The sequence below is a fragment of the Mirounga angustirostris genome, unplaced genomic scaffold (genome assembly GCF_029215605.1).
Source record: "Mirounga angustirostris isolate CCGP_5_RB_7025 unplaced genomic scaffold, mMirAng1.0.hap1 SCAF_17, whole genome shotgun sequence".
NCBI classification, from domain to species: Eukaryota; Metazoa; Chordata; class Mammalia; order Carnivora; family Phocidae; genus Mirounga; species Mirounga angustirostris.
In genome coordinates this window covers 56,525,499-56,548,577 of record NW_026991725.1, presented here as the reverse complement: position 1 = coordinate 56,548,577, position 23,079 = coordinate 56,525,499, and the positions used below count along the sequence as shown (strand labels likewise).

Below are 23,079 nucleotides of genomic sequence, written 5' to 3'. Positions count from 1 at the left end.
TGGGAACTGATAGGGGTAGAAGCAGAGAGGTGGGAAGGGACAGCTGAGACCACAACAGCCCTTAAGGATTAAGGGTTGATAACAGCCCAACCGTGTGGCACGGAAATTGGTGGAATCCAGGTCACCTGGAGGTCACAGCAACAGGCCTCCCACAGCGACAGGCCTCCCACATCGAAGGGGACATTTGGGTCTCTTAGGACCGATGGGAGCGGGAAACCTTTGGGTGCTGGGGTGGGAGGAGAGGGGGAGGCTCAAAGGACCCCCTCCAGTCGGCTGGTCTATCAGCTAAAGTACACACCCTCCTCCCCAAAGGAACAACACCCAGATTATAAATAATTTCATCTTTTATTCTCTGTACAAAACTTCTCAACCTATGAAAATAAAGTTTGCAAAAGGCAAAGTAACACTTGAGCCTCAGAGGCCAGGAGGCTGGTGCGCCCTCATCTACAGTATGTACAAGTCTCTCCAGAAGGGAGAGAGGCGCCTCGGAGTAGGACCCCCTTGCTGGCTGGGAAAGCCAAGAAGGCCCCCCTCAGCTCAGTGAAATGTACCCCTCTGTGAGACGGGAGAGGGCAAAGCCACTGGGTACCTGCAGAGCAAGGTCCCGTCGGCCGGCCCGGCCCCTGCAATCCCCCGACGGGCCACCAGAGGTCAGCACATGCTGGCCGCCGCTCGTCGGGTTGGGGCGCAGTGGGGGGCGGGGCGGCTAGGGTCGCGCCCCCTCCGGCCTCCCAGGTCGAGGCAGCAAAAGCCCCTGAGTGCCTCCCATCCCCCCAGGAGACAGAGCAGTACGTGGGCGGACCGTGGACACTTCGGGGCCCCAGCGCTGCCTTCGGCCGTCGAGGCTCCGGCCCTGCACACAGGCCCCGCGGGGGCCGCCGACGGGGACCTAGCTGGAGGTGACGGTGGTCCCGCCGCCCAGGCGCATGAGCATCTGCTGGCAGTCGTGCAGCAGGCGGCGGTCGCCGAGCTTCTCGAGCGTGCGCGCCGCCTCGGCCAGCATGCCCACGCGCTGCCCCGGCGCCGACAGGAAGCCGGGCGGCAAGTAGCAGGAGGCCAGCAGCAGGGCCTCGGCGTGCTCCCGCCGCGTGGGCCGCGGCTCCAGCTCCGCCGCCGCGCCTGCGCACACCGCAGGGGCGTCAGGGGCGTCAGGGGCGGGGCTCCGGGCCTGGCCCCGCCCCTCTCGGGCGCACCCGGGGAGCCTCAGACCCCTCCCCTCGGCACCGTCTCCTTTCCCTGCAGGGGACAGTGGCCCCCGGCGGGTTTCTCAGGTGGGATATCGCCCTCTGGCAACCGCCACGAAGTCCCTCGGTCTCTGCCCCTCCCACAGCGGCGCTCGGCACCCATCACCCCCGTCTGGGCCTTCCCTCCCCGGCGGGGCCCGAGCCCGCCCCGACCAGGGCAGCGCCCCGCTCACCTTTGCCACAGGGGCCTGCCCTCCTCCGCAGACTGCGGTCCAGGAGCTGGTGTGTCCGCGTGGGGCTGGCCCCCGCCATCAGCCGGGCCGTGGCCTCGTGCAGGAACACCTGGGCAGGAGGGGGCCCGCAGAGTCGGGGTTCGGGCCGGGCCCCCACTCTCCCCGCACCTGCTGGGGAAGGGCCCCGCGGGCACTCACCCTCCGCATGGCGGGCCGGAAGCTCTGCGCCAGCCGCCTCAGGCCGCTCAGGTCCCGCTGGAAGCCGCGCAGTTCGAGGGCGGAGGCCTGGGCCCCAGCGCCGGGGCCCAGCGACGCCTGGGGGGCTGCAGGCAGCTGCTGCCGCCGCCACAGGCTAGTTCGCGCCACCAGGAGCAAGTCACACAGGAGCAGCTGCATGGCCTGGGGGGAGGGGGGGAGGGCAGGGCAGGGCAGGGGTCACGGGGGGCTCCGGCCGCGGGAGGGGACGGCTGGGGGCCCGCGGTGCCAGGGGCCGGCTCCGGGCTGCACTGCGGAGGCACTGCACCCGCGTCACTCACGTGCAATGCAACAGCAATGCACCGCGGGGCCGCCCGCCTCTCCAGGCCCCCACGCCTGCCGCCTGCCGCGGGCGCGGCCTCCCAGGAGGGCTCCGCCAGCCCCCTCACCCCGCCTCGCCTCCTGGGGCTGGGGAGACTGGGGCCTTAGCGAGTGCGCCCCCCATCCGGTACTGCGGCGCAGGGGAGAAGGTCCAGGGACGGAAAGGGTGGTGACACCCCCCCAAGACCGGCCAGGCCCCCGGCAGCACCCCTCACCTTGTCAATGGAGCTGCCAGCTGGGGTGGTGGCCAGGCTGTCCTGCAGGTACCCACTGGCCTTCTCACAGATGGCCAGGCTGGCCGGGCCAGACTCTGCCTTCCCGCGGCCCAGCACGGCCCGGGCAGCCTTGAAGGAATGCAGGGCCGCCCTGGGCAGGGGTCTCCTGTTGGGGCCAGGGCAGAGGACTGATGGTCAGACCGGGCGCAGACCCACACTGAGCTCCCCGCTGCCCTGCTTCTGGCTTCCCGCGACCCCAACCGCACAGAACCAAGGCCCGGGGGGAGCAGCACCGCGCTGGGGGGCCCGGAGAACCTGGCGGATACTCACTCCGACTCCTGCAGGGCACGGGGCAAGTGCTCCACCAGCGGGTACAGCCGCTCAGCCGCCTCCTCATCACGCCGCAGCCAGTGGGTCACCACGGCCGTCAGGGAGGCCCACCACTTGGCCACGGGGTCTGTGCCTGCAGGGAGCACGGGGCGGGGAGGGGGGCTCCCTGAAGCTCAGCCACACTGCAGCTGAGGCGGAGCCGGGGGTCCCAGGGCGCGGGGCTGGGGGCTCACCGGCGGCGGTGGCCATGCTGGAGCTGATGGAGAAGCTGCAGGCAGGAGCCCCGGCGGCATCGGAACAGCTGTTGAGCAGCTGCAGGTACCCCAGGGCGTCCGAGAACTCCCTGTGGCCGAAAAGAGACCTCACTGTCAGGACAGGCCCCGGCCCTCCTCCCGGCGCACCAGAGCCCAGCCTGACCTCCCAGCTCGCTTCCTGGCGAGCTGCTAGGGAGACAGACCCAGGGAGGAACTGAGATGCGCCCGAGGCCACACGGCAGGTGGACAGGAGCCCGGCTCTGGCCACCCACCCATGGCCCTGGACACAGCCACTCCCAGACTTACTGTGGAGGGTGCTTGCCTGGGGGGGGCGGCGCAGGGCCACTCACCTGTCCCCATCAGCCGATCCAGGGCTGGGACTGGGCTGAGCCACACAATTCAGTGCTCGCTCCAAGAGATGTTCGCGGAATAGCTGAGTCACCTGGGCCAAGGGGTCCACTGTGGGGAGGAGCGGGTGAGCGGGGTGGCAGGAAGGGCCCCACGCCTCCTCCCCACATTCACCTCTCCACACCAACGGCTCTCTCCTGGGCACGCGGGTGGGATAGATAAATACCCGAGGCTGCCCTTGGATAGGATAACCTACCCCGGACAGTGTAATCTGCTTACTAACACGCGTCTACCAGCTCTGTCTCTTCCATCTGATCTCCTTAGTCAACACTGGTCTCGCCTGGGATCACCTCCCAAATCAACCACCTGCCCCCAAATTCCTCTTTGTTTCTGAAGAGCCCCAACCGAGACAGACCCAGCTTCCTGCTCCTGCAGCCTCAGCAACAACAGACAGACTGGGGTGGGGACAAGCGGAGATGCGGGATAGGAAGGGGAATGGGCCACAAAGGATGTCGGGAAGCAGGGGATGGGCACGGCGCTGAGAGAGCACCTGGGTTGCCGGCCAAACTGTACAGGCTTTCCCTCGGGGCGCTGCTCACGGCCCAGTCCCCATCCACGAAGAAACGGTGGCCCACCGGGTGGCAGAGCCAGTGCATGGCAAGAGGCACCGAGCCGCTGTGTGCCAGGCAGGCCTGGCGGGCGCTACTCAGGAAGAAGCGCTGTGGGGGAGGGGAGCGGGGCTGTCACACTGGACCCAGACAGGGGCTCAAACCCAACCGTAGGTCTGAGACGGGCCTGGAGTCCCCCCGCCCCCCGTAACCAGCTGCCTCCTCCTGTGAGCCCCGTGCCCAGGGAGCCACCGGAAAGAGCTGCAGAGACAAGCCCCCCAGCCCTGTCCCCATCGGCCCAGCACCCACTCACTGTCAGAAAATGCAAGGCCCGCGGGAGACTGGTCTTGACCCTCAGCGCGGCGGCCACATAGATCTCGGCCAGCGTGGCCACGGACACGGCGTCCCCCGCACATTCCGCCAGGTTCAGGGCGCTCAGTGCCAGATTGGCAGCGGCAAGGTGCCCTCCCGTGTACTTCCCTGGAAAACGGGCAGGACGTGAGGCAGGGGGGCGGCAGGAGCCCCTCGGGCCCGGCCCCTCGCCCCACATACCCATGGCGTGCAGCTGGTGCAGCTTGTGGTAGACGAACGCGGCATCCCGGGCGCTGGTGCGGGCGTCCGCCCGCAGGGCGCAGTCCCTCTGCAGGCCCCCTGCCCGGCCTGCCAGCCAGCGGCCCACCCAGAGACGCTGCAGCAGGTGGCGGATGAGGTTCCAGAGCAGGCTGCAGGCCAGGTCCAGGTGGGAGGTGGGCAGCGGGCGGCCCAGGGCCCGCAGGGCCAGCCACAGCTGCTGGGCAGCTTGGGCAAAGTCCCCCTGCGGATGAGGGTTTTCCAGGTGAGAAGAGGTGGATCAGAGCATGTGAGCGCACGATACCCCTCCTGCTCTGAAGGTCCTTCCACCTTGGGCCCCCCACCATGACGCTGGTGTCCCCTTCCCGCCCCTCTGCCCACCCCCGGCAGTGCGAGTCTGAGGGGACGACAGGGCAGGGCAGGGCCCCCCAGCACCTTCCCAGGTGCCGCCCAGGTCCTGGCCCTGCCCCATCCCCCGAGCCCACCCCCGGGATCCGGCCCCTTACCCGGGCCAGGTCCAGGTCAGCCTGCTTGCGATGTCTCCAGAAGTGCACGGCGGGGCCTGAGTGGGGCCGCGTGACCGGCTCTCCGTAGACAAAAAGAAGCGCCAAGCAGGCCAGCACCAGCAGCCCATTGGGCAGCCACACCAGTGGGGTCAGCAGCCACGGGGCCCAGCCAGGGCCGTCTGGGGGCAGACAGAGGGGCTGGGACCACAGCACCCCGGAAATCCAGAGTCCCAGCTACACGCCCCGAGCTCCCCACCCCCGCCCCTCCGTCCCAAGGATACCCACGCTGGGGCCTGTCCTACCTCTGCCCTCGGTGCCCAGCACGCTGCGGCCAGGACGGTGGTAGGTGCTGCCGGCATCCGAGGGGCTGGGGAGGGCCCGGCTGCCCAGCAGGGCGGCCAACGGGTTGCAGGAGAGGCAGAGGAAGACGAGCGTGCACAGGACCAGGCGGGAGCGGTCCAGCATGCCCCGGCTGCGGGGGGACAGCAGCTGCTCGGGCTTCACCTGGCAGAGGTGGGCAGGTCGGCGAGGGCAGAGCGGGAGTGGCCCCGGGAGGATGCGACAGGGAAGGAGGGATCAGCCCTCCACGCCGCCTTACTGTGGGACCCCACGTGGCTACAGGCCTCCGTTTCTCTATCAAATGGGAGGTGGGCTATGTTAGGGGCCTCTTCCTGACCGAGTCCTGGGGCTCAGATATCGAAGGGAGATGGACCGGGGGTGGGGGCTGGGGAACAGGGCCGGGCCCAACCTGGCTGTCCTCAAAGACCGGGCTGTCGGGCTCCGAGTCACTGCCGCTGCCACCACTAGCCCTGCCTCCAAGGGACAAGGGGCTGCTCTGGGACGGCGAACCGGCGTCCGACGGGGGCGGGCTCAGCGTGTCCACCAGCTCGGGCTTCGTGCCCTCCATGGGCACGTCTGTGTTCCCTCTGCTGCCGCAGGCTGAGACCAGGTCCTTCAGAGACTCTGGAGGCCGGAAAGGAGCAGGGCCGGGGGTGAAGGCTAGATACCCCACCCACAATCAGCTTAGGGCCCCCTGGAGAGGGGCGCACGGGAGTTGGTCTAGCTCTTGAGGGCCAAGTTGGGACCAGAGGAGGGGCTAAGGGCCCTTGTAGGGTTAGGGCTTAAAGGGCAGGTGCGGGAGCTGGGGGGTGGGGCAGTGCAGAGCCAGGGGCGGGGGCGGGGGGAGCACCAGGACTCACTGCTTTTGTGGGCAGCAGTGCGGAGACTCAGGTTCTCCTGCTTGAGCTTCTGGTTGCTCTGTTGTAGGAAGCGGATGTAATCGATGGCCTTTCGCAAGACGGCAGACTTATTCAGCTGCAGGGGGTGGGAGGGAGATGGCACAAGGGGCCGGTCAGGCCTGGCCAGTGGGCACCTAAGCAAAGGGCGGGGGCTGGGGGGCGCTACTTCACAGCACGGCTGCCTCAAGACCGTTGCACTTGCTGTTCTCTCTACGTGGAACGTTCTTCCCCTGGTAGAAGCTATCTCCCAGGCTGGGCACGAGGATTCATACCCCAAAGGCATCCAACAGCGTCCAGCTACCTCCCTCCCCTCCTTCAGGTCTTTGCTGCTGTCATGTCACCTTGGTGAGGTGCTTCGGACGTGTAGCCTCTTCGTCCCTCTCCCTGTGTTGTCTTCCTCCATGGCACTTATCCCCAGCTGGCGACTCTAACACTTCCTTCTTTATCCTGTGTATGGTCATCCCCTGTCCCCCACTAGAACGTTCAGTCTCCAGACAGCAGGATGTTTGTCTGTCTGTTCCCTGTAGAGTCCCCAGGGCCCAGGCTCAGTCCCAAGCCTCCTGGGTCTTCCGGTCCCCTGCTTCCCCGGGGTCACCCCCAGAGTGTGCCTCTGAACGCCATTGCCCGCACCTTCGCCTCAGCGCCCACCACCAGGTCCTTGAGCTCGACGATTTTGTCGTTGATGGAGGAACGGTAGCGTTTTTCAATGGCGTTGTGGGCCGTGCGCTTCTCCCCGCGGCTCTGCGCCGAGCCCAGGGCCTTGCCACCAGCTGCCAGCCGGTTGATGGGCAGCTTCTCGGCGTCCACAACCAGCGGCACCGTCGCCAGGATGGTTCCTCCACTCACCAGGGTCTGAGGGGCCAGGCGCAGGTTACCGGCCGGGCTTGCCCGCGCGCAGAGCCCCGGCCTTCGGCCCCACGCCACCCACCTGCAAGGGCGCCGTCTGTATGGCTGCGCCAGGGGCCAGCGAGCCGATACCCGCTGCCTTCACGGTGGCTGCCATGTCTGTTTTCATGGCTGTCAGGAGCAGAGAGTCTGCCTTGATGAAGTGGGGCTGCAGCAGGACCTGGGGGTGGGGGAGGGCGGTCTCAGCCAAGAGCGGGGAGTCTGGACCGGGGCCTGCCACCTCCCCGACGCCTGGCCAGACCTCCTCACCGGGACCTGCTGGATCTGCGAGGTCACCGTGGTTGTTCCGGGCGCTGCTGTGGGGTTGGCCGTGGCCGTCAACAGCTGCTGGGGGGCTGTGCTCTGGACCTGGGTGTGCAAGGAGACGGGCGGGACCCCTGGCAGGGAAGCCAGTGGCAGGCCAGGCAGCGGCTGCGGGGTGCTCCCTGGAGGGGTCCCTGCAGAGATAAAGGCTGGGGCTGCAGGTACAGGCCACCCTCACCCACTTTCAACCCACCCCTCGGGGCCCTATCACCCTATGACCTGGGATGAGTCATCAGCCCTCACGGCTTTGGGTTCCAGGGTGGCCAACCCCTGCCGGGAGTTCTGATGCAGATGTGCTAGCTTTCCAGCCACACATTCGTCCCTGGAAGGGCGGCCCTGATGTCGCCACCGGGGCAGAGTGGGAGACAGGGCTTCACCCGGCACCAACACCCAAGTCCTGTTAAGAACAGGGGCGCCCGGGGCAGTGCAGCAGAGGCCCCCCATGTCTAAAGCCTGCAAACTCCTCCACTGAGGCCACGGTAGACCCTCCTCTCTGTGCTCCTGTTGTCCCCTCGCCCCACACCCCCCTTACCTGTGGAGAAGCCTCCCGTGGGGCTGGGGTAGCCCAACACAGGGGCAGAGCTCAACTGTGGCGGGGCCGGGGCCAGGAAGCTCTGGGGCAGGAGGGACCCCGGCAGGGGCTGCGGGGTCGGGGACCGCAGGATGGTCAGCGGCAGGGGTTCCTCCTTGATACCAGGCCCGGGGGAGAAGGCTGGCCCAGGGGGGTACATCTTCAGGGAGGTGGGCGCAGGCTGGGGAGGGGACAAGGGTGGAGGTGTCGCCTTGGGTCCCCCCAGGAAGCCTTCGAGTGGGGAGCTCATTGTGGCATGAGGTGGGGACAAGCTGCCCGGGGAGCTGGCATCAGGACTCGCGGGGTCTGTGCCCCCTGCCCCGCCGCTGCCGCCGCCGCCGCCGGCATAGGGTGGGTCAAACAGGCCCGGGAAGTCGCTCTCTTGGTTGTTGATGAGCTGCAGCATGTCTGGGGAACAGAGAAGAGGCTGGGTCAGTGACCGGAGGGCGGGGGCTGGCCCCTGTACAGGGCATCACATACTTCATGCCTCGGGTCCACACAGCTGTATGTGTGGGGCAAGATGCAGAAACAAAGCGACCCGCATGAGCCCGGGCTCCCAGACACACAGCCGTTTCTTGGGCACCTGTGACATCTGGAGCAATGCCTGGTGCTTCTCACGTACCCAGCAGCCCGTACAACGGCTGGGCAAGGTCAGTGGCCCACACCTATGCTCAGGCAGAACTGGGGTCTGGGCCCCAAACGGCTGACTTCAGAGCCGCCAACCCCGACCCACTCCTCCGCGGCAGAGACCGAGGCTTGGGGCTGACCCAGCTGCCGGCCATGTGCGTGCCAACCAGTGTGTCCCTGCGTGTTCTGGGCACTAGCCCAGACCATGCCTGCAGCCAAGCAGCCTCGGGACCAGGCCATTCAGGGCTTCAGTTTCCCCTCTATAAAGGCAGTGCTGGCTGTCCTGGCTCCCTCCTCCTCGTACAGACTGGGACACACTCCCTGCCACCGCTCCAGCCTCTCCCCCAGCTGGCGGGTCACCAGCTGCCTGGCTGTTGCCCTGGGGCCCTCTAACCCATAGGGACAGTCACCCACTGGGTTAAAGTGCTCTGCAAGATCCCCAGCCTGAGCTCCTGGGCCTGCCCACCTGCCCACTGGACGTGTGGCCTGGGCCAACAGCCTCCTCTCACCGGGCCTCAGTTTCCTCATCTGCACAACAAAAAAGGATGAAGCCCTACGTGGCAGGGCTGCTCCGAGGCTTGGCGGGGCAGGAAGCTGGCGCCCAGCGGGCCTCACCGTTACCTGCCTCCTGCCAGGTGCCCGGGCAGGGCAGTTCCTGCAGGAGGGGACCTCCCTCTGGCCTCCAACAGCCCGAGATGGGGGTGCCAGACTCCGGCCCCCTGGGCCCTCCCCATGGGAAACACCTCGTGGGCAATCCGGGCCGGTGCAGGCCCTAAAGGCTTACAGTACTTTCCCTGGCAGGGCCCCCCATCCCTCATCCCCGCCCTCATGAGCCCCTCTGACAGATGGGGAAACTGAGGCCCTGAAAGAAAACCTGAGTGAATCCAGGACTGGGGTCCCGGATTTGGCTCCAGGGAGGGGGGACAACTGGCCTCCTCCCCGCTTCTTCCCTTGCTGCCCCAGAGGGGGGGCGGAGGACGCGGGAAAGCCACCCTCTCACTCCAAACGCCGGGGTAGGGGTAACTACTGCGGGGGGGTGGGTGTGGCCCACCAACTCCAGTGGGCGCCGGGAGCCGGCACGCCGCCCCCTCGGGAACCCGCTCTTCCCGCTGGGGGGCTGGGAGTTCCACGGCCACTGCACACACACGCCCCCCTCTGAGGAAACCGGGGATGGTGACCCCGCAGCGGAGTGGAGGCTCCGTGATAAAGGGGTGGGGGGGATCCTCCAAAAAATACCTTCGAACGTGCAATCCATGGCTCCGCGGCCCGCGCCCGCCGCCCCTTCGGGGCGTCCCGGCCGGGGGCCTGCCGGTCTCCGCGCGGCGCAGACTTCACCTGTCAGGCCTCGGACGCGCTATAAAGCCCGCGGAGCGCCCCGCCCCCCGGCCCCGCCCCGCCCCTCCGGCCCCGCCCCCGCCCCGCCCCCCGGGGCCGCGGGCCGGGCATGGGGTGAGCGCGCGCGGCCAATCAGCGGCCGCGCCGCTGCCTCACTAGGGCCCCGCCTCTGCCCCCGCCCCACCCCCGACGGCGGCTCGGGCTCGGGTTTCACCCCGCGGCGCTGAATGGGGCCGGGGTTACTCGCGGGCGCGGGCCCTTAACCCACTCGGCGCCGACATCCGCCGGGGTTACTGGCGGTCACCGGCCCCCCTACGCCCCTAGCTCCAACCACCTCCGTCAGCACCTCGGAGAAGTGCGGCGGAGTGGTCGCGGGGCCGGGATGACCCCGGCAGGGATGACCCAACACTCTTTCCAATCGCTGGCACTCTGTGCGGGACCCCACCTTTAGGCCTCAGTTTACTTCTCTAGACAATGGGATAATCACATCTCCCTGGCCTTGAGAAAGGGAAAAGTGAAGGAGAAAATGGGTGCGGCGCTCAGTACCACGAAGCGCTGAATTAAGGCCAAGGGCTGCCTGGCAGTGGGGGCGGGGACCTCCCCTTCCTGGGGCAGCCCCAGCATGGGGCCACCCCCCACCACATGGATGCCTAATAATAGGTCACTGCCGGGAAACTGAGGCCCAGAGTGAGGAAGGAAGACCCTTACTCCAAAGTACACATACACATAATACTTGAACCTGATTTCTCTGTCTCTGCACAGACGTCCTTTTGCAGAAAGACCTGGGTCTGGGATGCAGGGAAGGGGGTCAGCAAAGTCTGCCCTGGCTCCCAGGTCAAGTCTGACTCACTTGTTCACTGTAGGGTCCGGGGAGGCCAAGAGACAACCCAATCCCTGGGACACAAGGTGAGGAAGGCAGGGGTGTGACAGGGTGACAGGCTCTGGGGTCTTTTGAGGAGGTACCTAGGACTGCCTCCCCTTCTGAGGAAGGTCAAATTTCAACACACATACAGATGAACAAAGCATGGCCAGCTGCCCAGGTTGTCAGCTTGAGCTTTTGTGGCCAAACAGACCACCAGCAAGTCCTACCCCAGCCTTCAACCTGCCCCTCCTCTGGCTCCCAGTCTCCTGTGACCTGGGTGGGGGGCTGAATCCTGGGCAGGCAGGCATGGCAACTGAGCAGCATGGGCCAGGAGGGACTCCAGCCCCAATCTCTCTCCCTCTCCACCAGCCTAAACAAGGAAACACAGCCTCATCTCCCTCACACACATCCAGTTCCCAATCTTTCTAGAACTTTCCACGGCTTTGTAGGCGATGCCAAGGATAAAGAACTTCTCCTCTGGCACCTCCATCTCCCTCTCTCCTCAACCTGTGGGTGCTCACACTCTCCCTCATCCCCCCAAAAACAAAACAATGCATTGCTGTTGGAAAGGCTCTGACCTCACCCGAGTAACTGAAGACAGGTTAGACACCCAGGCCTGAATTCCAGGCCCGAGTTTCAAAAGCAGACCCTGGTGGCTCTGTTCTTCCTTACCGTGTTCCCCAGTTGTGGAGCCCTGAATGTGGCAGGACAGACAAGCAGGGACTGGCCTGAGACTTCTCAGACCAGGGCCAGAGGCAGCCCTGAGGATGTCAAGCCCGCCCCCCACCCCCTTCCTGTCTCATCCTTGTCTTCCCTTCACCACCTTTTCTCGCCTTGGTTTTCCATTCATCACATCTTTGGGCTCTGCCCTCATTCCATCCTGAGGAGGGAGGAGGGAGAATGGTCACTCAACGTCCCCCTGAGGGTAGCAGGAGTCTGGAAAGGCTTCTGAGACGGGGGCTGGCCAAGCGGCAGAGGACACAGTCTAAGCTAAGATGCAGCGAGAAAGAGGGTCTGGGTGCCAATGAGGCACCTGGTGGCATAGGAGGGGCCAGCCTTTCCGTAACCCCCCATCTCACTCTCTTCTGGAGCTGAATCTTCTTGCAGAAGCTGGGTGTCAGAGCTAAGACTGGGGTTAGAAATTCGAGATCAAAACCCACAGTGCACCTTTTCCCCCATACAGCCCAGGGGCCGACCTTCCCTCTGCGCCTCACTTGCCGTGTAATCCCAGGCAGATCACTCCCCTTCTCTGAGCCTCCACCCCTGGTCTCCAGAGGTAACAGCAGTGGGGTTCTAGAGGGGCAAGTGTGTTTACTACAGCATTATTTACGACGGCCAAATTATGGAAGCAGCCTAGGTTGTCCATCAACGATGAACAGATGAAAATGGGGTGTATACACACACACACACACAATGGAATATTACTAAGCCATCAAAAAGAGTGAAGTCTTACCATTTGTAACAACACGGGTGGATCTAGACAGTATAATGCTAAGTGAAATAAGTCAGAGAAAGGCAAATGCCATATGATCTCACTCATATGTGGAATTAAAAACAAACAAACAAACAAAGAAAAAAGAGACAAACCAAAAAAACAGACTCTTAACTCTAGAGAATCAACAGATGGTGACCAGAGGGGAGGCGGGTGGGGGATGGGTGAAGTAGGTGACAGGGATTAAGAGCCGAGGGTTGTTATGAGCATGATGAGCACTGAGTAATGCAGAGAATTTTTTTTTAAGACTTTATTTATTTATTTTGACACAGAGAGAGAGACGAGAGGGAACACAAGCAGGGGGAGTGGGAGAGGGAAAAGCAGGCGTCCCGCTGAGCAGAGAGCCCGATGCGGGGCTTGATCCCAGGACCTCGGGATCATGACCTGAGCCGAAGGCAGACACTTAACGCCTGAGCCACCCAGGCGCCCCTGTAATGTAGAGAATTGCTGAATCACTATGTTATACCCCCGAAACTCATATAACACTGCATGTGAACTAAAAAAACCTGAAAATAAAAAAATAATAAAAGAGCAAGTATATGGGGGCACCTGGGTGGCTCAGTAGCTTAAGCATCCAATTCTTGATTTCGGCTCCGGTCATGACCTCAGGGTCGTGAGATCTAGCCCAGCATCAGGCTCTGCGCTGGATGTGGAGCGTGCTTAAGATACTCTCTCTCCCTCTGCCCTCTGCCCCTGCCCCCGCCCCCCTGCTCGCATGCATGCTCTCAAAAAAAAAAAAAAGCAAGTGTATGAAGCACCCAGCATTCAGCAAGATTGCTATAAAGGTTAGTCTCTCTGTAGCAAATGGAATGGTCTAGAACTATTAAGTCAGGTAGTGAGTTGGGCTCCTGGGTGGCTCAGTTGGTTAAGCAACTGCCTTCTGCTCAGGTCATGATCCTGGAGTCCCAGGATCGAGTCCCACATTGGGCTCCTTGCTCAGCGGGGGGTCTGCTTCTCCCTTTGACCCTCCCCGCTCTCATGCTCTCTCTCTCTCTCTCTCATAAATAAATAAAATCTTTAAAAAAAGAAGGTCAGGTAGTGAGTTGCCCAATACTTGCAATGATCAAGCTGGAACTGGGGATTGCTTTATGGAGAGTAAATCCGGCTGGGACTGGGGTGGGGCAAGAGAGGTACCCACTCCCAGCCCCGGGAGCCAGGACAATGGGCCCCAAAAGACTGGCCATGTCTCCCAACTCATGGATCATTCTCCAGAGAGCTGAGCGCTGGGCTTCCAGCATAGAGAGAGACTCAGAAGGCCCATAGGGGCTCCTGCCTGCCCTCCTTGAATACGGGGAATAGGAGGCATAGACTCTGGGCCTCACTGGGCCCACCTCACACCCCCTCCAATCTTTCATCTTCCCCACCTCCTCCCCAAGCCTGGATTCCTCCTTTTTCCTCTCCTTTCCATCCCTGCCCTGATCCTATCAGAGCCCAACAGGAAACCTGAGCACCCCCCTCCCTCCCTGGCTCTACCTTCAAACCTCCTTTGGAAGGCAGATGTGGGGCAGCCTTTTATTCTCTGGCCTGTTTATTCTGTGAGGCCATGATGGAAATCTTGGGAGGACCCAATGCCACGAACTGGCAGGAGCCCCGCTCTGATCATCACAGGAGCCTCTAGCCCATCCAACCTGTATGAGGCCTTGAACCCCAAACAAGCTCTGCTTGCATGCCTCTCAGGATAGGGAGCTCACCACCTCCTTCACATGGCCTGGTCCATGACGCCCAGATTTTTCTTTTCTTTTTTTTTTTTAATTTTTTTTTTTTTAAGATTTTATTTATTTGCGAGACAGAGAATGAGAGACAGAGAGCATGAGAGGGAGGAGGGTCAGAGGGAGAAGCAGACTCCCCACCGAGCAGGGAGCCCGATGTGGTACTCGATCCCGGGACTCCAGGATCATGACCTGAGCCGAAGGCAGTCGCTTAACCAACTGAGCCACCCAGGCGCCCAGATTTGTTTTTCTGACAATATCTACGCCTTTTCTTTTTTCTTTTCTTCTTCTTTTTTTTTTTTTAAGATTTATCTATTTGAGAGAGAGAGAGAGAGAGAGAAAGCGTGAGGGGGAGGGGCAGAGGGAGACAGCGTCCTAAGCAGACTCTGCACGGAGCACAGTGCTGGACGCAGGGCTCCATCTCACGACGCTGAGATCATGACCTGAGCTGAAATCAAGAGTCAGGTGTTTAACCAACTGGACCATCCAGGCTCCCCTCTACTGCCTTTTCTTAAGTGTCCACTGTGTGTCCGGCCTGTGCCAGGCACTGGGGTACAGGGACACAGCACAAAGACCTTCCCTCCTGGAGCTTATGTTCTAGTGACCGACGGTCTGCACATACATGGAGGAAGGTGGGTGCACATGGTGATGGGCACCACGAAGAAACTGAGGCAGTAGAAAGAGAGTGTGAGGGGCCACTACAGATGAGATGATCAGCAAGCGTCTCTGAGGAGGCAACATCTGAGTGGAGGCCTGAATGAAACGAGGGAGTGGGCCAGGAGGGAGGAAGAATGCCCGGGGCAGAAGGAACAGCAAGTGCAAAGGCCCTGAGGTAGGAGCGAGCTTGGTGTGAGGATGATGAGACAGCAAGGAGCCCAGTGTGGTCGGAGCAGAAGGAGTGAAGGGGGGATAGAGGTCACGGAGGCAGCCAAGGAGCTGGGAATCCAACACAAGTTTGTCTGTCGTCTGAGCCAAGGACACCAATACTCCAGGAAATGGGCAGGAAAGGGGGTTTGCACACTGTCCGGTGCAAAGCAAATCACAAAGGGTCACATGAGTGTGAAGAAGAGTGAAGGGTATAAAGCAGCACCGGCACAGGAGAGGGCACGGGACGGGGCTTATGGGACCCCCAGAGCGTTCCACCACTGCCCGCTTCATGACGGGCACAGGGCAGGGGTGGGGTGCTCCCTCGGCATCCCAGGGAGCCAGGGCTACACCCTGCCTGCCATTCATCCCTGCTGCTCCTACCAGTGCCTCCGCGATCCTCCTGAGGACTCAGGTCAGCAGGGTTGCATGTCCTCAGCTAGTCATGTATGCAACAGGGACAGACAGCCCTTTGTGCACCCAGGGCTGCTGGGGGTGCGAGCGTGTGCCGGCTTTTCCCGGAATGGGATGGGCCCACGGCGGGAGCCCCGGGTGTACCTGGGCATGGGCCCTCTAGATGGACAAGGAAACTAAGGCTCAGAGAGAGGCCATGTGTGTCCAGGGGCCCACCACCGCCAAGTAGAGAATCTGGGACTCAAACCCGGGTCCAGCAACCCCCAAGCCCACATTCATCAGCTCCAGCCTGGCTCTGCCCCAACCGGCTGGTGGCATTGGTCTCAGCTCAGGAGGTGTGTGCGGAGTGCAGGATCGGGAGAGGAGGCAGCACGAAGCTCAGTAAGGCTCAGCTCGGGCACTGCCCCTTCCTGGGGACCTTCCCGGCCGCCGTTAGCAGATGGGCCTTGGAGGGGAGCCCCTCAAGGCAGGGCCGGGGCCTGAACCAGCGTGTGACCCCAGCATCGCTCAGCACAAGGAAGAGCCCAGAGGGGACCAGAGCCAGCCGGCCACCACCCCACTGCTGGTCTCCAGCCACGGGCTCTCCCCCAGGCTGTTCCCTCTGCCAGGAATGTCCTTCCCACTATCCTTTGTCTACCTAGCAAACTCCTGTTCCTCTTTCAAAACTCACTCTGATGTTACCTTCTCAGATTCTTCCCTCATCTGTGTCATCCCACACACTTAAGTCCCATTTACCCAGACCAAATGATCCTGGACATGACCTGTAAGAGGGCCATTAAACAAGATGCTGGTCAGCACCAACTCAGACATCTTGTCCTAGGTGTGGGCTCGGGGCACATACTTATTCTGGAAGCTGAAAACCAACCCAAAGGCCTGAGACAGTGGCAATCTGGGAGCAGTGCCCTACTGCTGAGCAACTGTTTCCAGTCTAAATAGCAGTGCTGCACAATTCTTTATATAAATTATATCTATTTCCCCCTTTGGGGTTGTTTCCCTGCAGCCTGCTTTAAACCTGAAATGAATGTATGGGTTCAAAGGGAACATGCTGTTTTAGAGCTGCTGGGCTGCTCTCTGGAAAACAGAAACCCTTTACAACCTCCCCTGCACTGTGTCCCATTTCCTCATTGCATCACCAGCATTGGGTTTTATCATTTTTGTTTACTTTTGGTTGCTTTGCTTAGCCCCGAGAGCTGTGTGACTGGAAGCTCGAAGGTGCTTTAATTTGTATTTCCAAGGCTGCCTGCGTTGAGGTGTTTTGTGCAGCCCAACTATCAACGATGACCAGAGGCTCAGAACCACCTGCTGTGCTCTGGCCCTCCTCCACCAGCTAGATTCTTCTGCCTGGGAAGCCTTCCCACGGCTTCTCACAGGTCTCCAGCTCCTTCACCCCGCCTCAGCTACCACCAGGCCTGAGCCACACAGGCTGGGCAGCTAGGGGGCTATGGTGAGTGAGGTGTTTCAAGGCCTCTGTTCCTCATCTGTGCATTGGGTGAGGAGGTGACAAAGGCATTTCGAAGTTTCCTTCCAGCTCTACTCTCTTTGTCTTCATTTTTTTTAAAAGATTTATTTATTCATTTATTTGCCAGAGAGACAGACAGAGAAGATGAATGCACAAGCAGGGGGATCAGCAGGCAGAGGCAGAGGGAGAAGCAGACTCCCCGCTGAGCAGGGAGCCCGATGCGGGGCTCGACCCCAGGACCCTGGGATCATGACCTGAGCCGAAGGCAGTCGCTTAACTGACTGAGCCACCCAGGCACCCATTTATTTATTTTTTATTTAAATTCAATTAATTAACAATATTATCTTTTTTTAAAGAAAGATTTTATTTATTTATTTGAGAGAGAGAGAGAGAGAGCTTGAGTGGGGGGAGGGGCAGTGGGAGAGGGAGAAGCGGACTCCCTGCTGAGCAGGGTGCCTGACACCGGACTCAACCCCAGGACCCTGCGATCATGGATCTGAAGACCCCTGGGCTCCAATGGGAACCCCAAAGCCCCAGGAGGGGTAGACCTGGCATGTGACTGGGAGGGACAGGCTTGCTGGGAGATAGCTGGAGGGTCAGCTGGGGGAAGGGGGTGGGTTTGGGCAGGGTTCCAGGACAGGGTGGGCTTTTCCAGGCCACCAACTCTTCCAGGTGGGATGGACTCCCAATCCCTGCTCCACCTCCCACCAAGTCCCAAACCCAGCAGGGGAACCACACATCTGGATCCAGCCTCAAACACCCCCCTTCCCAGGAGCCCCAAACCCGTTTCTAAGGCTCTCCCCCCTCCCCTCCGTGGAGCCGCATGGGACAGAGGTCTCACAAGTATGCCATCCCTGTCGGGTCTGGGGATCAAAGGGCACACTCACAGGTCCTGTGGTTGGCAGAAGACAAAGCCAGAGATACTTCCTTCTGGCCTGTGCTGCCATTCCCACCGGAGCTGCACCTGCTGGCGGGGCCAAGTCCAGATCCCAGGCCTCTGCCTGGCGGTGACCCCTGCCTGGGGCTGACCAGGTCACTCAGGATGTTTGTGTCCAGTGAGGTGACCATCGGGCAGGAGGTAACTCCTAGACAACTCAACCCACTGCCAGCATGCTTTTCTCCATCCCCCAAAGAGACGGGTTCCACAAACCCTGCAGGTCTGGAATGCAGTGCTGAGACAAGGGAACAGCATCCTGGGGGCATTGGGGAGCCATGGTTGTTTGAGAACTCTGGAGTTATATGCCCGGAGCTGGGAGCTGAGAGGTAAGCAGTCCTGAGCTGTGTTTTCTTTTTTTGTTTGTTTTAATTTTTTTTATTTTTGAGAGGCAGAGAGGCAGCGCGCATGCGTGCGGGAGTGGGGGTGGGGAGTGCAAGCAGAGGCCGAGGGAAAGGGAGAGAGAGAAAATCTTAAGCAGGCTCCACGGTGGGCCCCAAAGCAGGGCTCGATCTCACGACCCTGAGATCATGACCTGAGCCAGAACCAAGAGTCGGATGCTTAACCGACTGAGCCACCCAGGCACCCCTCGAGCTGTGTTTTCTAAGAAGGGCCCAAGCTTGGTGGGACCGGGGAAAGGACCGGGCATGAGATACCACGGGGAGAGGCGTGGGGTGGGGGACTGGACTGGACCCAGAAAATAGCCTAGGAGCAGGCCCTCCTGTGGTTTGTCCAGGCACCTTGGGAGGGACCGCAGGGCCAGGGAGGAGTGAGGTCCAGGAAGGCTTCCCTGGCTTGGAGGACTCCCGGGGTAGGACAAAGAGGGAAGGTGGAGGCATCCAGGCAGAGGACAGACGAACTGTACCCCCAAAAGCTTCAGACAAACCAGAGTCCCCAGGACAACTCCTCGGTCGGGCGCAGCACCCCCCGGTAGGCAGGGAGGCCCCAGCCGGAATGCCAAGTCTACTTGCCCCTTCTGCACTTAAAAGCATGTGCAAGATCTGATCAATGAATCAGCAAAGAGGTGAAGCCTGCCCCGGGCTTACCAATAATCCCAAACATGGCACAGGACTGCTCTCCCATCCCCATCGCCCACAGCCGCCAGGGACCCCAAAGCACAGAGCGACTACGGGAGGCCCCGGGGGTGGGGAGACGATGCTCACCAGAGGTTACGGTGCACTGTAGCCCGGTCAATGCCTTCACCCACAGAGCTAAGGGCTCACGCAGGCAGCTCTACCCCAAAACCCGTTCACATGACAGAGGGCTTGGCAAAAGCAGGCAGCAGGGCTGGGTGGGGCTCAAGGCCCTTGGCCAGCTCCCTGCTGACGGTCCTCAGTCTCCTGACTCAAAGGCCGAGCTCCAGGCTGGGAGGGGGAGCTGGCCGCTTGGCCTCTGACCCCTCTCTGACCTACTCTCAGGCCCCCAGCGGAGCCCCACGTGGAACAGCCTCCTGGGTTCCCTGTTCTTTTTTTTTTGTTTTTTTTAAGATTTATTTATTTGAGAGAGAGAGCTCCAGTGGGGGGGATGGGCAGAGGGAAAGAGAGAGAAGCAGATTCCCCGCTGAGCACACCAGACATGGGGCTCCATCTCACGACCCTGAGATCACAACCTGAGCTGAAATCAAGAGTCAATGGTCAGGGGCGCCTGGGTGACTCAGTTGGTTAAGCGGCTGCCTTTGGCTCAGGTCATGATCCTGGAGTCCAGGGATCAAGTCCTGCATCGGGCTCCCTGCTCGGCGGGGAGTCTGCTTCTCCCTCTGACCCTCCCACCTCTAGTGCTCTCTCTCTCTCAAGTAAATAAATAAAATCTTAAAAAAAAAAAGTCAATGCTCAACTGACTGAGCCACCCAGGTACCATTGGTACCCAGGGCTCACCATTCCATTGCTTCCTGTCCCTACCCCCACTCTTAGGAGCTCAGCAGTTAAGAGCATGGGCTCCAGAGTCCACAGCCTGAGTTTGAATCCTGACCCTGCCATGTTCTAGCTGTGTGACCTCAGGCAAGTCACTTAACCTCTCTGTGCGCCTCCAGACACTCATCCATAAGATGAAGATCTTAAGTCTACCCACTTAGGGTTGTCAGGAGGGCTAGGAGCCTGAGCTCAATTAGTGTTCCCTGTTTGTGTTGTGATCCTCTACCCCAGCTGCCAGGGGGAGCTTTCGACATACAACCCAAGCATAGCACTACCCTGCTCCCATCCCCCCAAAACTCCCCACTGCCTCCAGGACCCAGGCCCTCTACCCTTCCGGGAGCTTGAGGCCTACTTGGCCCACCTCTCAACCCTCTTTCCTCTCAGGGGACCTGGAGACCTTCGGGGCCTGCCCTTCCCACCCCCACGTCACTCTCTCTAGACCTTGAATCTGCCTCGTTCCAAGGGCAGGGTAAGAGCCTCAAAAGTAGGCCTGGCCTCTGAGCGTCAAATTCCCCTCCCAGAGCCTCCGCCTATGGAACTAGAGAAGGATCCATCCAAGCAAAGATTGGCCTGGGGGTCCACTGCAGTACAGTTAATGAGAACAAAACAACGTGGATGTCCATCAGTGGGGGACTCGGTGGATAAACCAGGGAACTTGATTGTTGTCTGGCTGTTGACACGGAACAAAGCAGGTTACAATCTGCTGTGAGCCAATGGACCCTATCCTAATTTATAAAAGTATAGATTAGCAATTGCCTGGGGCTGGGTGTGGACCAGGGAGCAGTTGTAAGTTGGCAAGAGGGATCTTTAAGGTGGTGATGAAAATGTTCTAGAATCAACTGGTGATGGCCACACAACTTGGTCAGTGTAACAACTTATTGTACACTTGAAATGGGTAAATCTTATGGCAGGTAAATTATACCTCAATGGTGTTGTTTTTAAAAAGCAGATCACGAATATACAGCCATTCCAAGAAAAAAAAAAAAAACAGACACACACACGAAAACCATCCCCCACATAATTAACAGAGCTTATCTCTGCATGACTGGTTTAAGGAAGATTTTATTTTCTTCTTTTTGCTCACCTGCACCTTCTAATTTTTCTACAACGCAAAGAGATTTGTTGTGTAATTGGGGGGAAAATGGAAAGTTTGGATAAAAACCGAGAAATCTCCTGCTGTGGTGGGCAAACTTTACGCCCACCCCAGGAAGAGGCTCCAGTCGTCCCCCTTCTCTCCCAGATTAGAGCGGGAGCCTAATTGCCCCCACCTCCCAACGGCTGCAGGGGCCCGGTCTTTGGGCCTCGGGACATAATGCTTCTGTAAATGAGTCAGTGAGAAAGGTCTATGCCAGAGCCTTGGCCCGGATACAGCAGCCCTCAGTCCACTGTCCCAATTCCCCTAGGAAGGGAAGCATTCGTATCCCGAGTGGGAAACTGAGGCTCAGGTTGAGAGAGCTTGGGCAGGATGGCAAAGTGAGTGACTAGTGTCCAGATTCAAGTCCTGACCCCAAAGCCCAGGTCCTCACCACCTGGTCACGGAGCCTTTCGGGCTGCACTACTGGGCCCAGGGCTTGTGGAACTGTGAGTGGAGTCGGCTCGGATCTCCCCAGGGTCTGGGCTTTGGGGTCCCTCACTCCAGCGCACAGTGATGGAGAAGGCTGCTTTGGAAAAGCCCCACAACCAGGGTCTCTCCTCCGGGCCCTCCCCTTGCCTGGCCCACGGGGAAGGTGAGCTGATAAGGCCCCAGGCTAGCAGCCAGCTGGGCTAACACGCAAGGCTGCAGTCGGGAAGGAGCGAGTGGCTTAGATGTGTCTGTTCTGCCAACCCCAGGTGGCCACAGGCTCCATGGACACGTCTGTCCAGGTGGTGGGAGGTTTAAGTCCTGTGCTCTTGGCCTCGGGTTCCCCGTCGACCAAGTGCCACTTAGCCAGTGTTGCCGAAACTGCAGAGCAACCGTGGAGGGCCGTTTGCTGGGGGCTGTGGTTTGCCCTGTCTACACAGTGGGGTACCCGCCGTCCCCAAACCCCTCCTCCGTCTAGCAAACAAGATGCTTTCAAAGATGTGTGTAAACCCGCGCCGCGGCTGCCTGGGCAAACATCCCTCCCCGTCGGTCCCGGGGCTGACCCTCAAGTCTCAGCCCAAAAGTCGGCTCAAAGAGGTCTCACCCCACCCCTGCTCCACCCCAACGCGCAACCAAACATGCGTTTGCGGGTTTTCTGGAGGATTTCCGTGCTCCTGAGAAAAGGGGGAGCCCAGGTCGGTCTGTGAAGCGCCCGTGCCGAGAACGCGGCTCGGTATGGAGTAGCTGCTCAATAAAGGTGTGCCCAAGCGATGCCCATCTAGGACTAGGAGAACCGGACGGGGGCGGGAGGGAAAGAGAGAGGGAGGAGGGACCAGAGGAAGCGCCGCGCGCACGCGCAGGAGCTCCGCGCCGAGCTGAACTCTCGGGCCGGAGGGAATGACCGTGAGTAACCCCGCGCTGACGTCAGGGCCGGGGCAGGGGCGGGGCCTCGGCGACGCCCAGGTCTCCAGGCTTGCGGCGGCCGCCCCCGGGTTAAGAACTCACTGGCCGCGCCGCGCGGGGCCCCGGACGCCCAGAGGCGCACGTGCCCGGCCGGGAGCCTCCAGGGTACCCGGCGAGGCGCGGCCCGAGACGCCAGGCGGGTGCAGGGAGGCTCGGCGCGGTCTGGACAACGGGGCCCACAGCGCACTGCCCAGAGGCGCGGGGAAGTCCCCGCGCACACAGCACGGAGCCGGTGCCCGCGCCCCGCGCCCCGAGCCGGCCCGGGAGACAAAGGCGGGATGCCGGCGGCGAGCCACGCTCGCGCGGAGCCCGGCCGGCCCTTGACGTACCTTCGATGTCGGTCAGCAGGGCCGCGTCCAGCTCGCACGGCTCGGCCAGCGCCTGCTCCAAGGCCGCTTCGCTGAAGGGCGGCTCGTCCATGGCGCAGTCGCCTCCTCCGGGCGGCCCGCCGGGCCCGCCGCCGCGTACGGACCTTCGCAGGGAGCGCCGCGTCCGCCGGCCCCGGCCCGCTGTCGCCTATGCGCGCGTTCGCGTCCCGTCCTGGCCCCGGTGGCGGCCCGGCGCCCGCGAAAAGTTCCTCGGAAACTGGGTTCCCCCGCTGTGGCTCTGCAGGGAGGGCGGGGCGGGGGCGGGGCCCTGTCGGGAGGCCCCGCCCTCCCGGGTAGACGGGGCCCCACCCCACCTGGAGAGAGCTGGGACCGGCTGCAGGGTCTGCCTCGCCAGCCTACCCCCAACCGGCCCCCCCATCAGTGTGCCCTCCACTCATTCATTTTATCCAGCCTCTGGCACAGCAGCGTCTGGCCCACTGCTGCGGGAGCGCTCGGGCAGGCCATGAGCCTTCCCTGGGCCTCAGTTTCTCCCAACACCAAGCAAGGGGGCTGGGGGGAAGCTCCAGGACAGGGCCTGTCCCAGAGGTCTCTGGACTTGGGGCTGGAGGGGGGTGGAGTCTGGACAAACCTCACTTCCTAGATTTGGCTCTTTAGAACGAGACAGATCTGTCCAAGCGATAGCTCTGTGCTGTCGGGCCAACTCTGTCCTCAATTTCATCAGCTGTAAGTGGAGCTTGGTGATGCTTCTCCACAGGCTGGTTGGATGTTAGTGATTATG

General features: G+C 61.4%; 1 protein-coding gene across 5 annotated transcripts; it reads right to left on the bottom strand.

Annotated features, from left to right (window-relative positions):
• Positions 1-326: 326 nt before the first annotated feature.
• On the bottom strand, positions 327-22,578 carry SREBF1 (sterol regulatory element binding transcription factor 1). Of its 5 annotated transcripts, XM_045889721.3 has the most exons (20): positions 22,302-22,578; positions 9,706-9,804; positions 7,804-8,250; positions 7,218-7,405; positions 6,991-7,128; positions 6,693-6,914; positions 6,024-6,138; positions 5,573-5,787; positions 5,127-5,328; positions 4,825-5,003; positions 4,301-4,562; positions 4,062-4,228; positions 3,691-3,859; positions 3,143-3,251; positions 2,772-2,881; positions 2,539-2,671; positions 2,209-2,374; positions 1,616-1,816; positions 1,418-1,526; positions 327-1,119 (listed from the first exon to the last, which is right to left on the bottom strand). In XM_045889721.3, exons 1-20 carry the CDS (start codon positions 22,390-22,392, stop codon positions 890-892), a joined length of 3,552 nt encoding a protein of 1,183 aa, XP_045745677.1. In that variant the 5' UTR covers positions 22,393-22,578; the 3' UTR covers positions 327-889. The 5 variants fall into 5 exon arrangements, with proteins under 5 accessions (XP_045745677.1, XP_045745676.1, XP_054366991.1 ...); XM_045889720.3 differs by lacking the exon at positions 9,706-9,804; XM_054511016.2 differs by lacking the exon at positions 22,302-22,578 and having other exon boundaries at positions 9,706-9,835.
• Between the last annotated feature and the right edge of the window lie 501 nt (positions 22,579-23,079).